Source organism: Sceloporus occidentalis, unplaced genomic scaffold, assembly GCF_023333645.1.
Source record: "Sceloporus occidentalis isolate IW3139 unplaced genomic scaffold, rSceOcc1.0.p SCAF_169, whole genome shotgun sequence".
Classification (NCBI taxonomy): Eukaryota; Metazoa; Chordata; class Lepidosauria; order Squamata; family Phrynosomatidae; genus Sceloporus; species Sceloporus occidentalis.
The window spans coordinates 78,484-95,252 of record NW_028317149.1 but is presented as its reverse complement, the minus strand read 5'-3'; the positions used below and the strand labels follow the sequence as shown (position 1 = coordinate 95,252).

At 42.2% G+C, this 16,769-nt stretch overlaps 1 protein-coding gene across 1 annotated transcript in view; it reads left to right on the top strand.

Annotated features, from left to right (window-relative positions):
* LOC149279354 (A disintegrin and metalloproteinase with thrombospondin motifs 10-like) overlaps window positions 1-16,427 on the top strand; it is a 37,036-nt gene extending 20,609 nt beyond the window's left edge. The window contains exons 15-23 of the mRNA XM_089501259.1: window positions 4,762-4,885; window positions 5,105-5,185; window positions 7,448-7,614; window positions 7,941-8,067; window positions 8,147-8,276; window positions 9,381-9,585; window positions 9,919-10,095; window positions 10,185-10,341; window positions 16,318-16,427. Of these exons, the coding sequence (XP_089357385.1) occupies window positions 4,762-4,885; window positions 5,105-5,185; window positions 7,448-7,614; window positions 7,941-8,067; window positions 8,147-8,276; window positions 9,381-9,585; window positions 9,919-10,095; window positions 10,185-10,341; window positions 16,318-16,427 (1,278 nt within the window). The remainder of the gene's footprint in view (window positions 1-4,761; window positions 4,886-5,104; window positions 5,186-7,447; window positions 7,615-7,940; window positions 8,068-8,146; window positions 8,277-9,380; window positions 9,586-9,918; window positions 10,096-10,184; window positions 10,342-16,317) is intronic.
* Window positions 16,428-16,769: the final 342 nt, after the last annotated feature.

Genomic DNA, 16,769 nt, shown 5'->3' with positions numbered 1-16,769 from the left:
TTCTCTGTCGGATACAGGCTCTACGGTAGGGACGGGCTGCACCTCAATGGGGAGGGTGCAGCTGTGCTTGGGGAGAAGATGGTCAGAAGGGTGGAGGAGTGTTTAAACTAGGGAAAGGGGGGGAGGGAAACTACAATATAGAAGGGGAAGATAGTGTAGATAGAGAGCTGGGGCTTATAAATGTACCTGGGGGTGGAGCAGAGGGAGGGGTTAGAATAGTTAATAGGGATAGGCTTCATAGGGAAAAAAACCATACACCTCTAAATTGTATGCTTACTAATGCCAGAAGTCTGACCAATAAAACTGACGAACTGGAGTTAATAATGTCTGAAGAAAATTATGACATAGTGGGTATAACAGAGACATGGTTGGATGATAGCTATGACTGGGCGGTTAACATACAGGGGTATAGTCTATTCAGGAAGGATCGGAAAAAACGAAAAGGGGGAGGAGTTTGCCTTTATGTAAAGTCCAGCCTAAAGGCCACACTGCGGGAGAATATATGTGAGGGAAATGATAATGTGGAGTCATTATGGGTAGAAATATATGGAAAGAAAAATAATAAAATACTGATCGGGGTTTGCTATAAGCCACCAAATATAATGGAAGCAGCAGAAGATCAATTATTAAAGCAAATAAACAAGGCAGCTAATCACAATGAGGTGGTTATTATGGGGGACTTTAACTATCCCGACATAAACTGGGAAACCGAGACCTGTGAATCTCATAAAGGAAACCGGTTTCTGACTATAAGTAAGGATAATTATCTGTCCCAAATGGTACAGGACCCGACCAGAGGGGGCGCCCTACTGGACTTAATATTAACCAACAGACCTGACAGAGTAACTAATGTGCAGGTCAGGGGACATCTAGGAAATAGTGATCACAATATGATGCATTATAACTTGTCCTTCAATAAGGGAACTCTTAGAGGAGCCACAAGAACTATGCACTTTAGGAGGGCAAAGTTTGATCAACTAAGAGAAGCCCTTAACACTGTAAATTGGGAAAATGTCCTCAAAAACAAGAGTACAGACGCTCAATGGGAGATTTTTAAGAATATCTTAAATTCTCACTGTGAAAGGTACATACCGTATGGGAATAAAAGAGTCAGGAACAAGAGAAAACCAATGTGGATAAATAAAAATGTAAAGGGGGCAATAAATGGCAAAAAAAAGGCATTTAAGCTACTAAAACAGGAAGGCAGTGAGGAAGCACTAAAAAGCTATCGGGGAAAAAAATAAAATATGTAAAAATCAGATAAAAGCAGCAAAATTGGAGACAGAAAGACTCATTGCCAAAGAGAGTAAAACAAACCCCAAAATGTTCTTTAACTATATAAATAGTAAAAAGGTTAACAATGAAAGCGTTGGCCCCTTAAAAAGTAATGAGGGAGAAGTTATAGACGGGGATCAGGAAAAAGCTAATCTATTAAATATATTCTTCTCTGCTGTATTCACAGAGGAAAATGAAATGCCAGGTAATATACAGCAGGATGAGATAAATGCCCCAGTACATGTCGCCTGTCTAACGCAGGAAGAAGTGCAGTGCCGCCTAAAAAAAATCAAAATAGACAAATCACCAGGTCCAGATGGCATTCACCCCCGCGTTCTAAGGGAGTTAAGTAATGTAATAGACAGACCCCTATTTCTAATATTCAAGGACTCTATAGTGACAGGGTCTGTTCCCCAGGACTGGCGCATAGCAAATGTTGTGCCAATATTCAAAAAGGGGACAAAAAGTGACCCAGGGAATTATAGGCCTGTTAGTTTAACTTCTGTTGTGTGTAAACTGTTTGAGGGTTTCCTAAGAGATGCTATTTTGGAGTATCTCAATGAAAATAAGTGTATGACTCCATATCAGCATGGGTTTACAAGGGATCGGTCCTGTCAAACTAACCTGATCAGCTTTTATGAGGAGGTGAGCTCAAGACTGGATCGGGGTGAATCGCTGGATGTCGTATATCTTGATTTTTCCAAAGCATTTGATACGGTGCCACATAAAAGGCTCGTACATAAAATGAGAATGCTTGGGCTGGGGGAGAATGTGTGTATGTGGGTAAGTAACTGGCTCAGTGATAGGAAACAGAGGGTGGTTATTAATGGTACATACTCTGAGTGGGTGACTGTTGCTAGTGGGGTACCACAGGGGTCAGTTTTGGGTCCTATTCTTTTTAATATATTTATTAATGACATTGTAGAGGGATTGCATAGTAAAGTATCAATCTTTGCAGACGATACTAAGCTCTGTAACGTGGTTAACACAATAGAGGACAGCGCACGATTACAAATGGATCTGCATAGGTTGGAGGCTTGGGCTGGGATGTGGCAGATGAGGTTCAACACAGATAAATGTAAGGTTATGCACATGGGGAAGAAAAATCCAGGCTGGGAATATGTATTAAATGGGAAAACACTGGGGACGACTGACATGGAAAAGGACTTAGGAGTTTTAGTTAACAGTAAATTTACCTGTAGCGACCAGTGTCAGGCAGCTGCTGCTAAGGCAAATAAAATCATGGGGTGCATCAAAAGGGGCATAGATGCCCACGACAAGGAAATAATTCTACCCCTGTACAAGTCACTAGTCAGACCACACATGGAATACTGTGTACAGTACTGGGCACCAGTGTACAAGAAAGATATAGTGGAGCTGGAGAGGGTTCAAAGACGGGCAACCAGAGTAATAAGGGGAATGGGAGGACTACAGTACCCAGAAAGATTATCAGAATTGGGGTTATTTAGTTTGGAAAAAAGACGGCTTAGGGGGGACTTAATAACTATGTATAAATATATAAGGGGACAGTACAGAGATCACTCCCAGGACCTATTTATACCCAGGACTGTATCTATAACAAGGGGACATCCTCTACGGCTGGAGGAAAGAAGGTTTCTACACCAGCACAGACGGGGGTTCTTTACAGTAAGAGCGGTGAGATTATGGAACTCTCTGCCAGAGGAAGTGGTGATGGTAAACTCAATAAAAGAGTTCAAAAGGAGCCTGGACGTGTTTCTTGAAAGCAATAATATTACAAGTTATGGATATTAGATTAATAGGGACAGAAGATCCAGGGATTTATTCTGATTGCCATATTTGGAGTCGGGAAGGAATTTTCCCCCTGGTATGGGGCAATTGGCATCTGCTTCATAAGGGTTTTTTGCCTTCCTCTGGATCAACACAGTAGGGACACAATATGTATATAGGTTGAACTTGATGGACTTTGGTCTTTTTTCAACCTTATGAACTATGTTACTATGTTACATTGGGAGGGGGTGAAGGCTGGCCTGTGTGGTCAAATCCAACAGACGAACTACAGTAGCTCAAATTGCTGAAAATGTTAATGCTGGTTCTGATAGAAAGGTGTCAGGCAACAAGCAGCTCTGCACTATGTGTTCTATGGGGCTGCATAGCTGCAGACCTATCAGGGTGCCCATGCTGACCCCTGTCCACTAAAAGTACCTACAATGGGCACGTGTTTATAAGAACTGGACCACGGAGCAATGGAAGAAGGTGGACTGGTCTGATGAATAACATTTTCTTATACATCACGTGCATGTGCGTCACTTACCTGGAGAACACGTGGCACTAGGATGGACTATAGAAGGAGGCAAGCCAGCAGAGGCAGTCTGATGCTTTGGGCAATGTTCTTCTGAGAAATCTTAAGTTCTGCCATTCATGAGGATGTTACTTACCACCTACCTAAGCATTGTTGCAGACCATGTACACCCTTTCATGGACACGGTATTCCCTGATGGCATTGGCCTCTTTCAGCAGGATAATGCGTCCTGCCACAAAGCAAAATGGTTAATGAATGGTTTGAGGAGGTCAAGGTCAAGGTGTTGACTTGGCCTCCAAATTCCCCAGATCTTCATTCAATCAAACATCTGTAAGATGTGTAGGACAAATAAGTCCGAGGAGGCCCCACCTCGCAACTAACAGTACAGGATCTGCTGCTAACATCTTGGTGCCAGATACAACTGCACACCTTCAGAGGTCTAGTGGAGTCCATGCCTCAACTGGTCAGGGCTGGTTTGGTGGCAAAAGGGGAACCTACACAATATTAGGCAGGTGGTTATAATGTTATGGCTGATCTTTCTATATTTAACAGCATCTAATGTCAACATATAATAACTGCTGAAGATGCATGATATCAAATGACAATACTGGAAAATGATTTTCTCTGCAGTATACAGTCCATCCTGCTGGCACCCAAATGCTGCAAAAAATGGACCTTGCACCCCATCAACCCAGGTTAATCAAGGGTTAAGATATGTATAGGACCAAGGGAATGGGTGTCCAATATATTGGAGCCCCTGCTTGGGTACAGTACATTTAACCCAGTGCCCTTTTCATTACAGTTCTCTCCCACCCCACCATACTCATGGTGGGGGAAAGAATGAAAATTGTGTGAGGAAAAGGTTGTGCATCAGTCAACTCAACACTGGCTAATATGGGGTCCTCTGACATTATTATTTATTTTTTTGAGGCGATTTCCCCCCCCCCCCGGGTACTTTACTGTAGGATTTCATTTTTCCTGTAACTTTTTAACTCAACTGAAACTTACCACAACTATAGGTTTACTGAATACACCAATTGGTGGGGTCGGGTCTATCTTGGAACAACTTGACTATGAAGTATTTTACATGATCCAAAGTTCCTGCTGTGTGTGGCTTAGTTGCAGTTTTGAGTATTAGTTGGACAGTTTGTATTTCTATATAATTATTGCACTGCTAATTGTTATGTGTTTTCATATCTTGAAAGCATGTCGGCTGTGATCGGATACTGGGGTCAGATACAAAAGAGGATAAATGTCGTGTGTGTGGAGGCGAAGGAAACACATGTGAGACCATTGAGGGCATATTCAATGAGTCACTGCCAGAGGGAGGTAAGAGACTTGTATGTGTGTACAAATTGTCCTTTTACAACATTGGGTTGTGGGTGCAATGCATATTTGGGTAGTTAGATGATTCTTAGGAGGCTTAACATATACATGTATATTCGAAATACTTAATTTTGGCTTTACTACATTGTGAAGCTCTGTTTCAGAAAATGAAATGAATATCAAGTGGAACTATTCTCTTTTTTACAATGTTTTCTTCACAAGGGTATGAAGAGGTGATATGGATCCCCAAGGGCTCTGTTCATATTGACATTCGGCAGCTCAATTTATCACTCAATTACCTAGGTAAGTAGGCTGAAAACTCCCATGTTGACTTAATATTTGAAAGAGGGTCTTAACTGCTGAAACTACTTTTCCTTTAGTGATGTCTTCCATTTCTAGCACTTTAAGATGAAGTGGGACCTGCTCACAATCTTACAATCTAGATGAAATGCCAACTAATGCAGTTTCCTAAACATATTGAAGTAATTGGTAATGAACAATAATAATGATTTCTTCAGTTAGCATGGAGAGAAACCTTGGACACCCAAATTTTCATAGACTATACCTTTACTTTACCAGGTTGTTGGACAAGGTCCCCTGAACACTCAACTAAAGTGACAGGAAAATAGAAAATAGACTGAATTACCGTATTTGCTCAATTATAAGACAAGGTTTTGCTCTGAAAATTACCCCTCATCTTAAAATCGAGGTCTTCTTCTAATCAGGCCTCAAATAGATCTGACTATGAGACAAAGATCCAGATCCCCTGCAGCGCTGCAGGGGACCTGGATCCTCCTGTCTGGTAACCTCAGCTGCTGCCGGCACTTACACCGGGCATCTATCACCGATCGCCGCCGTAAGTGCCGGCAGCAGCGGAGGTTGTCTATGTGCATGGCTCATACCTTCCCTGACTGCCAGAGAGGAGAATTCCCCGCAGCGCTGCGGGGAATTCTCTTCTCTGCTAGCCGGCGAACATCCGCTCGATGAACGCAGACAACCCCCGCTACTGCTTGAACTTCCACCGTAGCTTTTTTATGGCGTAGCATCGGCTTCACATGACCTTCAGGTGCTCATAGAAGTTCCGGCTGAACACCCACTGCCCCCACCAGACACCAGGGAGTCAGAAGCACTGGTAAGTCGGGGGGGAGTGTTGCATGGGTGGCATATGGCTTTTCTGGAGGCAGAGTGCCCCATGATATGCCTTTTAACCCCCTGTATGCCACTCTGCCTCCAGAAATGCCTTAATATCTTATTTTAGAGTCCTCATAAACTATTATGCATAGGGACGGGAGAAAAAAGACCTGTGCTGGAATGAATGATATTCTTTATTATTAAGCTGGTTTGTACTGTGGACCCCACACTCCTGTCAGCATGTTTCCAATTACAAACCAAAATGATTTTCACTGTTGAAACTAACCACCAGAGCCGTAGCTAGTTTCTTTTGCACCTTAGGCAGGAACAGAAAATTGTGACCCCCCCTTATTTTTACAAAGGTTATTTTGAGGAAAGGAGATAAAAAATAAAGATATTAACATTAGAACAGATTTATAAAGATATGTAACTTAGCATGATCAACGTATATGTGACAAATTACAATCATCACAACTTGCATACAAAATAAAGTAAGGTAAATAAGATATTAAAAAATACAAATTTATTCAAAAATAAAGTGCTCTCAGTATTAATCTGTATTCATTAAGATTGTATACAATCTTTAAAATTAAGAATTAAAGTGTTTTTCATGGTAATCCATCCTCCAGAGATGTAAAAAAAGAAAAATGATAACTTTCACTAACATTATAAGTGAGCAACGAGTGTCCACAGAGGGTTATCTTTTTTATGAGAAGGTACAGTACATTGACAGACGTACTGGGACACCTGACCGTTACACCAACAGGGATGATGTTGCATTCTAAATACATAGACATATGCCCCATTTGCAGCTATAACAGCTTCCACTCTTCTGGGCAGGCTTTCTACAAGATTTGGAGAGTTTCTGTGGAGATTTTTGCAACAATGTCTTTATGGCCCCTGTTTTGTGCACTGGGAGCCAGTCATGCAGGAGTAGAAAGGGACCTTCCCAAACTGTTCCCACAAAGTTGGAAGCATAGCATTGTCCTAAATGGCTTGAATATCTTTGTCGCGTGGCTTTCCTAGTTCTCTCTAAAGTTTTGGGAGATGATTTCTTTACACTACTTTATTTACTCTCAGTGCCAGGTGGTTCTGGATATCTCAGGTTCTCATACTTTATAACTTTTTAAATGGTCAAAGAGGAACACACTGGTTTTAGAAAATATGGCTATGGGCACACCTTATGACGGTGCTTTATGTAAAGTTGGGACGAATTTATAGCTAAGCATGAAACTAAGATTTAGAAGGAGAATCATGTGATTAGTTTATAAATCGATGTCCAGCTGTATAGGTGCACCTTCTTGTGACCTGTTTTTAACAGGTAACAAAGCATTATTAGCGTCCTTTAGAATACTTAGGCCTTCGCTTAGGATTTACAAGAGTGCTGGCAAAAATAGTATATCTAGATTTTAAAGTGAAGCTCTTGTTCAACAGCACTAAAGGCAAAGGAGGGAGGTGAATATTTCATCAATGGACGGCTCCCACCAGACACTTCCCAAAGAATTGATGTGGCCGGGACAACCTTTCACTACAGGAGGCCTCAAGATGAACCAGAGTCATTGGAAGCTTTGGGGCCTACTAATGCAACTCTTATTGTTATGGTAACAGTTTGTTTTTAAATTGCACATCTTATAAGGCAAATCCAGAAATGCTAATAAAGAGTTATCTATATAAAACATCTTATTCTAGATAAGCCCAGCTTCTTGTCATCCATTATTGTGGTTAGGGTTTTCACTCCTGCTTAGTACTCCATATGTTATATGCTGATTTGATTTAAGGTGGAGTTAGTTCAACATTTTAACTCCCTGAGGCCAACCCAAGTAGGTTGACCTTGCATAATTCATAGTTAAACTTGTGAGATGGCTTTTAAGAACTTTCTCCACATTATATTTCACAGAGACATTATATGTATTACTATACTTTGCAGGTTATCGTCCGAGAAGAAATACCTGGGATCCGTTACAGGTTTAATGCCCCAATCAGCACAGACACAAAGAGTGGATATACCTGGCATCTCACTCCATGGACCAAATGCTCTTCTATATGTGCTGGAGGTGAAATATAAAAAAGAGTTTTGTTATCTATTACTCTCCTAATCAAAGCTAGAGATGCCTATTCCTCCTCTGTTCACAGGGGTGCAGTTACAGCAAGTCCTGTGTAAGACGCTAGAAGATGGATCCACGGTTTCTGATGACATGTGCAATACATCTACCAAGATTCAAGAGAAGCAGCGTCCATGTAATACTGAGCCATGCCCCCCTGAGTAAGTAAGCTTAAAGAAGCGTTATATGTATGTATATTTACAGTTGTGCTCAGGGCCGGCCCAAGGCAAAATGCCGCCTGGGGCGAATTTTAAAATGCCCCCCCATTATCTACCCTTCCTCTCCCTCCATCCCTGCCGCCCCCCCTTGTACTTACCTTTCAGCAGTCCTGCGGCGAGTCTCCCTGTTCGGTCTCGGTGCCGGCTTGTAATGCTGAGCGCCGGAAATCTTCTGGCACTCAGCATTACAAGCCGGCACCGAGACCGAACAGGAAGACTCGCCGCAGAGGAGAGAGAGAGAGGGGCGCCGAGCTGGTACTGACAGCTTGGTAAGCGAAAACCACTCGGCGCCCCTTTCTCTCTCTTTCGCTTTAAAAAAAAAAAAAAAAAAGGCCTTCAAAAGTGCCGCCTGGAGCGGTTGCCCCACTCGGCTCCATTGTCGGGCCGGCCCTGGTTGTGCTCAAAAGTTTGCATACCCTGGCAGAAATTGTGAAATGTTGATTTTGAAAATATGAAACCATTTATTATCACATAGTTGTTTGGCTCCTTTTTAAATCATAATAACAGATATCACCCAAATGGCCCTGATCAAAAGTTTACATACCCTTGAATGTTTGGCCTTTTTACAGACACACAAAGTGACACATAGATTAAAATAACAATTAAGGGTTAATTTCCCACACCTGTGACTTTTTAAATTGAAAGTAGGGTCTGTGTATAAATAAATAAAATAAATAAATAAAGTCAACGAGTTTGTTAGCTCTGACATGGATGCAGGCTAGATACTGAACCATGGAGAGCAGAAAAGAACTGTCAAGACAAAAGACCTGCGTAACAAGTTAATGGAACTTTATAGATGGAAAAGGATATAAAAAGATATCCAAAGCCTTTAAATACAAGGCACAGTCAGTACAGTTCCCAAGATTTTTGATGGTAACCATGGATATAAGCAGCAACTCTAAATACATCAATGTGAACTAGAAGGTTACCCCTAGGAGCAGTTTCCCATACTGTGAGGCAAACACTATACATACGGTCACATACATGTGTGAATGTTATTAACCTTTTTTCATTACTCCTGCATAACGAACATATTTTCTATCTAAGGTGGGCAATAGGGCCCTGGTCTGATTGCACTCGTAGCTGCAATGCTGGAGTGCGCACTCGTAGCGTGATCTGCCAGCGTCGGGTGTCAGCAAGTGAAGAGAGATCTATGGATGATCGTTCTTGCCCCCAACCACGCCCATCAATGCTGGAACCCTGCAATACAGAAACATGTCCACCAGAGTGGGTGGCTCTGGACTGGTCTGAGGTAACAGTAAAATAAATAGAAGAAAAACAAATATCAAAAATTGTGTGTGTACCACTTCATATATAAAACATAAGGTTTCACTAGAGCATTATAAACTGCCAATGAGTGTTCCATGCCTTCAAAGGGTATGACATTTTTATTTGTGAAATGGTAACCTCAGGGAAGAATGACTGTAAATTGAGTTAATGTCTGTGTCAAAGATTTTATATACGATTTTTCCAGTGTGTAGCTTTAGCATTAAACTTACATTGATGGAAGTGCAAAATAAACCTAAGCAGTACCAAAATTAACTAGTGTATGTGGAATTAATAAATGTGTTGTATCTGCCTATAGTGCACACCAAATTGTGGACCAGGGCACAGGCACAGAGTAGTCCTTTGCAAGAGTGGAGACCATGGGAATACAGTGCCTCCTTCCCAATGCCCAGCCAAAGACAAACCTGCAACTAGCATGCGTTGTACCGTGCAAAGATGTCCTCCACCACGCTGGGTGACTGGAGAATGGGGAGAGGTAATTTTCAAGCAGGTATTGAATAATGACATCTTCATAGATCTTTTTTTACAGCAATGATTGATTGTCCATTTTTTCCACTCTCATAGTGTTCTGCCCCATGTGGCCTTGGGCAGCAGAGACGTTCTGTGCAGTGCCTGAGTCACATAGGTCAACCCTCAATGGAATGCACAGAATCTCTGCGCCCTTCTGCCATGCAGCAGTGCGAAAACAAATGTGAGGCCGGACCTTCTGATAGCCCAGATGGTAAGAAAGGAAGTATTTTGCATTATCTCTGTCTGTTACAGGCCTTGTCTTCCAACCCTATTTGTATGTCATTGTTGATTTCATGTTGGTTATTGCTTCCAGTAATGTATTTTGTCATTGTCACAGTCTTCCAGAATCAGACTATATGCGTAGTTGTTTCTATATACAATGTATAGAGAGGAGTTATCATATCAATACCAGGGTAGTCTTTATATAGAAAAGACAGAAAGGGCAAGAAAGGGGGAGGGGTGGCCCTATATGTGAAAAATAACTTAAAATCTAATTAACACAAGTTAGTGAGGAGAACATAGTCGGTTTGGGTTACATTACAATTTGGCAAAAGTAAAGTAACTTGGTTAGGTGTGATTTATAGACCCCCAGAACAAGTAGAAGAACTAGATAATCTACTAGTGGAGGAAAGAGCTAAAATGACAGTGAAGGGGGATGTTATAATCATGGGTGACTTTAGTCTCCCTGATGTAAACTGGAAAACCAAAGTAGCTGGTTGTGCCAGGAGTGCAGATATTCTAAACTCCTTACTGGGATTATCTTTAAAGCAAGTAGTTGAGGAGGCAACTCGTAACGAGGCCATATTGGATTTAGTGTTCGCAAATGGACATTTGTTAACAGATATTTCTGTAGGTGAAAGTTTGGGATCTAGTGATCATCAGTCTGTGTGGTTTAATATACAAACAGGGACTGAGTCACACCACACAAAAACAAAAGTTTTATATTTTAGAAAAGCTGACTTTTCTAAAATGAGAATATGTGTAGAGGAGTCATTGTCAGACTGGGGCAATTTAAATAGAGTCCAGGAGAAATGGGATTATTTAAAAGTTGTATTATTGAAGACAAGAAGTTAGCCTTTAGTAAATACAAAAATACCCAAAGTGAGGAAGATAGACAGATCTATAAGATTAGGCAGAAAGAAGCAAAGAAAGTTATAAGAGCTGCCAAATCACACGCAGAAGAGAGAATTGCCCTGTCAATAAAAAAGGCAGGTAAAACATTTTTAGATATATAAATGAGAAAAGGAAAGGATGTAGAAGAGGATAAAGGTCTAGCTGACTGACTCAATGAATATTTTGGTTCAGTTTTTACAAATGAAAATGAGGGAATGGGACCTCAGTTAGGAAAAAAGACTTAATCATTTGAAAAATATGAGTTTATCGAGGCGGAGGTTCTACTTCAGTTGTCTAAGGTAAAGACAAATAAGTCGATGGGGCCTGATGGGATACAGCCCAAGTTATTAAAAGAGCTTGGGGGTGTACTAGCAAAACCGTTACTAATGATTCGTTAAAAAATCAGTTACCGGTAGTCGTCCCAGGGGATTGGAAATTAGTAAATGTTTTGCCCATTCACAAAAAAGGTAGTAAGGAGGAGTCGAGCAACTACAGGCCAGTAAGTCTTACATCTGTTGTGGGGAAATTAATGGAAACAATGTTAAAGGATAGGATTGTTGAACATCTGAAGTCACATGGGTTTTAAGATCAAAAACAACATGGGTTTTCCTCAGGAAGATCATGCCAAACGAATCTTACTGATTTTTTTTGGTTGGGTAACTGATTCAAGTTGTAATTGATCAAGGTGGTGCGGTAGACATTGCGTATCTGGATTTCAGTAAGGCCTTTGACACTGTGCCACATAGAAGTCTTATAAATAAACTGCAATCTATGAGTTTAAAACCCAATGTTGTTGAATGGATTAGGCAGTAGCTGAGTGACAGAGGTTTGTAGTCAATGGCGTATATTCAGAGCAATACCAGTGGGGTATATCAGGGATCTGTGCTTGGACCACTTCTCCTTTAATATTTTTATTAGTGATTGCAGAAGGTCTTGATGGAAAGGTATGTCTTTTAGCTGACGGAGGGAGAGGCCAAATGGCAAATGATTTAGGTAAACTAGAAAAATAAAAAAAACTGGATAAATGCAAAGTAATTCATCTAGGGCATAAAAACCCAAGGACAGAGTATAGAATATTTGATACAGTCCTAACCTCAATGTGCGAGGAAGCCATATAGGGGTAATTATTTCTGAGGATTTAAAGGTAGGCAGACAATGCAGTAGAGTGTTATGCAGGACCAAGGACAACACGGATGATCAGGATATTCCACGGTCGGGGCAGGCAGCACAGGATCAAAGTCGGTAAACAAAGCCAAGGTCGGGGCAGGCAGCAAAGAATCGAAGTCAGGAAACAAAGCCAAGGTCGGGTACACATAAATCAATCAGGAATGAACAAATGAGCTATAACCCAGAGCTACACGCAAGTGACTCTTTGAACAGGCACTTCAGTAATGAGACAGGAGGTTTAAATAAGAACAAGGGCGGGAAAAAAGCACAATAAACCAATAGAGAATGTGTGTGACGTCATCGCGACCGGCGCACAAGAATGGCGTTGGCGCGATAAACAAAACGGCATCTGAGTGTGCTATACCCATGGGTGTGCCACACCGGCAGATGCTGGGGTAGTCGAGCCCCGCGAACGAGTCGCGGCAGCTCGCTCATAACACTGCGAGTGCCACTGACTCGTCGCAGCGGCTCGCTCATAGCTGCGTTGTGGGCGTGCCACGGCGGCTCACGTGTCGACGGGCACTTCCCTCTGTGTACGTGCCGCGTGCACTGTACACTGAGAGGATGTGTGCACGCCACCGAGCGCCGCCCACCAGTGGCAGACCGGTGAGGGACCGCGGCGGACACGGTAGGTATCACATAGAGTAGCAGTTGTACAGATCACTGGTAAGACCTCACTTGGAGTATTGTGTACAGTACTGGAGACCAAATCTCCAGAAGGATATAGATATGCTGGAGAAAGTTCAGAAAAGGGCTAAAACTTACAAGGAAAGGTTAAAGGATCTTAATATATATATATATATATATATATATATATATATATATATATATATATATATATATATATATATATATATATATATATATATAGCCTGGAAGAAAGATGTGACAGGGGGATATGATAGAAACATTTAAATACTTAAAGCGAATCAACAAGATAAAGGAAGAGAGTTTATTTAAAAGGAGAAATACTACCACAAAGGTCAGGAAATATTACTTTACTGAAAGGGTAGTGGACACATGGAATAGTCTTCCAGCAGAAGTAGTAGATGTTAATACAGTAAAGACATTTAAGCAAGCATGGAATAGGCATAAGGCCAAGCTAGATATAGGATAAGGCCTGGTACTGAGGAAAGTACTCAGGTTGGGCATACTGGATGGGCCTAATGGTTCTTATCTGCCGTCACTTTCTATGTTTCTATGAGATATTTTTTTCTAAAACTGCTAATGTCCCACACACTGTCTAAGTATAGTTTCTTTAATAGTGCTCATTCAGAATGCTGTCAGTCCCTTAGAAATTGCTATCCTAGAATCCTTTTAGGCAAACAGCCTAAATAGGTTAATAGGAACAGTTGTATTATATATGACTTTAGAACTAACTATACTGTTCCATGAATAATTTAATATCTGTAGGGCTGCAACTAACGATTATTTTCATAATCGATTAGTTGGCCGATTATTTTTTCGATTAATCAGATAAAAAAAATGAATGTAAATTTTTCATTTATTTAAAATAATGTAATAAACAAATTATATTAAGTACAAACAGCATAATAAAAAAACTTTGATAAAACGCATTTCTTGCCTTTATTTCGCAACCAGCCCCCCCCAATTTATGCACGTTTGAGCCCAGGCTTGCCATGCTGCCTCCCAGACATGCCACGCTGCCTCCCACATATGCCACTCCATGCTGCCTCCCACATATGCCACTCCACGCTGCCTCCCACATATGCCACTCCACGCTGCCTCCCACATATGCCACTCCACGCTGCCTCCCACATATGCCACTCCACGCTGCCTCCCACATATGCCACTCCACGCTGCCTCCCACATATGCCACTCCACGCTGCCTCCCACATATGCCACTCCACTCTGCCTCCCACATATGCCACTCCACTCTGCCTCCCACATATGCCACTCCACTCTGCCTCCCACATATGCCACTCCACTCTGCCTCCCACATATGCCACTCTACGCTGCCTCCCACATATGCCACTCCACTCTGCCTCCCACATATGCCACTCTGCCTCCCACATATGCCACTCTGCCTCCCACATATGCCACTCCACTCTGCCTCCCACATATGCCACTCTGCCTCCCACATATGCCACTCCACTCTGCCTCCCACATATGCCACTCCACGCTGCCTCCCACATATGCCACTCCACGCTGCCTCCCACATATGCCACTCCACTCTGCCTCCCACATATGCCACTCCACGCTGCCTCCCACATATGTCACTCCACGCTGCCTCCCACATATGTCACTCCACTCTGCCTCCCACATATGCCACTCTGCCTCCCACATATGCCACTCTGCCTCCCACATATGCCACTCCACGCTGCCTCCCACATATGCCACTCCACGCTGCCTCCCACATATGCCACTCCACGCTGCCTGCCACATATGCCACTCTGCCTCCCACATATGCCACTCTGCGTCCCACATATACCACTCCACGCTGCCTCCCACATATGCCACTCCACGCTGCCTCCCACATATGCCACTCCACGCTGCCTCCCACATATGCCACTCCACGCTGCCTCCCACATATGCCACTCCACGCTGCCTCCCACATATGTCACTCCACTCTACCCCCACATATGCCACTGTGCCTGATACACCTTATACCCCGATACACCACTCCATCCTCCCTAGACATGCCACACTGCCTCCCAGACATGCCACACTGCCCTCCCCACATATGCCACTCCACTCTACCCCCAGATATGCCACTGTGGCCCCAGATCTGCCTTATACACCCTGATACACCACTCTGTCCTCCCCAGACATGCCACACTGCCCTCCCCACATATGCCTTATACCCCCAGATATGTCACTCCGTCCTCCCCAGATATGCCTTATACCCCCCAGATATCTCATAGTCCCCTCATAGAGTCACAGACCATACTTTTATAAATAAGTACTGGGTTAATCTTCACTGCCCCCAGGATTTAGATTCCCCTTAGTTTGCCCCCCTTTATCTCTAACTGCACCTTAAGTTAACTTTAATAAATTAATAAAATTAACCCTCAGTCCTCATCATTAAATTAACCCTAAACACCCCATTAACCATAACTGCCCCTAAATTAACCCTAAAGACCCCATCAACCACAGCATCCCCTAAATTAACCCTAAAGACCCCATGAACCACAACAGCCCCTAAATTAACCCTAAACATACCATTAACCAAAACTGCCTCAAATTAACCCCAAACACCCCATTAACCACAGCTGCTCCTAAATTAACCCTAAACACACCATTAACCATAGCTGCCCCTAAATTAACCCTAAACACCCTATTAACCATAGCTGCCCCTAAATTAACCCTAAACACCCCATTAACCATAACTGTCCCTAAATTAACCCTAAACACCCCATTAACCATAACTGCCCCTAAATTAACTCCCACCTCCCCTAACTTTCAGTAGCCCAAATATTAATTTTATACTTACAGTTAGATGAGTGTCACAGCCATGTGGTTCTGGCCTTCTGGGAGAAGGAAGGGGGCGGGGCCAGTTGTCACAGTGATTACAGGGAGAGCGTTTGCTCTGAAAAAACCCTCATTTAATAATCGATAAAAATCAATTCAACTAATCGATAATGAAATTCGTTGGCAACGATTTTCATTATCGATTATTATCGATTTTATCGATTAGTTGTTGCAGCCCTAAATATCTGCCTATTTTTTTTTAACTCATTTTGTACCGTCCTCATTTTTTTGATGAGCCTTAGACTTGTTCCCCTAAACTAATTTTATTTAGGTTGTTTTATAAAAATAGTTTTTCTATTCATAATCCCCTTTCATAGTTAATTTTTGCTCTGTATTCAATCTTCTTTCCACTCAAGTAAATATAAAGTTATAAGGTTTGTGCCTCCTGCATTATTTCTTCTCCCTTTCTCTGCAGAATGTAAAGATGTGAACAAGGTGGCATACTGCCCTCTGGTGCTCAAATTCAAGTTCTGCAGCCGCCCCTACTTCAGACAGATGTGTTGCAGAACTTGCCAAGGACATTGACCTTAACACAGCCTTCTTGTTGTTGTTCTTCTCTTCATTTTCTTATTCTCTCCCGTCATCTCTAATGTTTAACTCCCCTTTATCCACTGGCTTCTATTATGTTCTCTACCTCACAAAATGCTTTTACTTCCAACACGTCTCCTCCTCCAAGGTCCTATATCATGAAGAGTTGCTGTGCCCATAGAAACAAAAAATGTCTTCCTGAAACAGCATTTGGATACAAAATGGACATTAAGCCATTAAATTGAATAGGAGACACAAAGCACATAAAGTTAACTTTCTGGGTATTAATGCTTAAAGAAACCAGATGTCTACATGGACTTTTGCATGTGTTTTCATTCA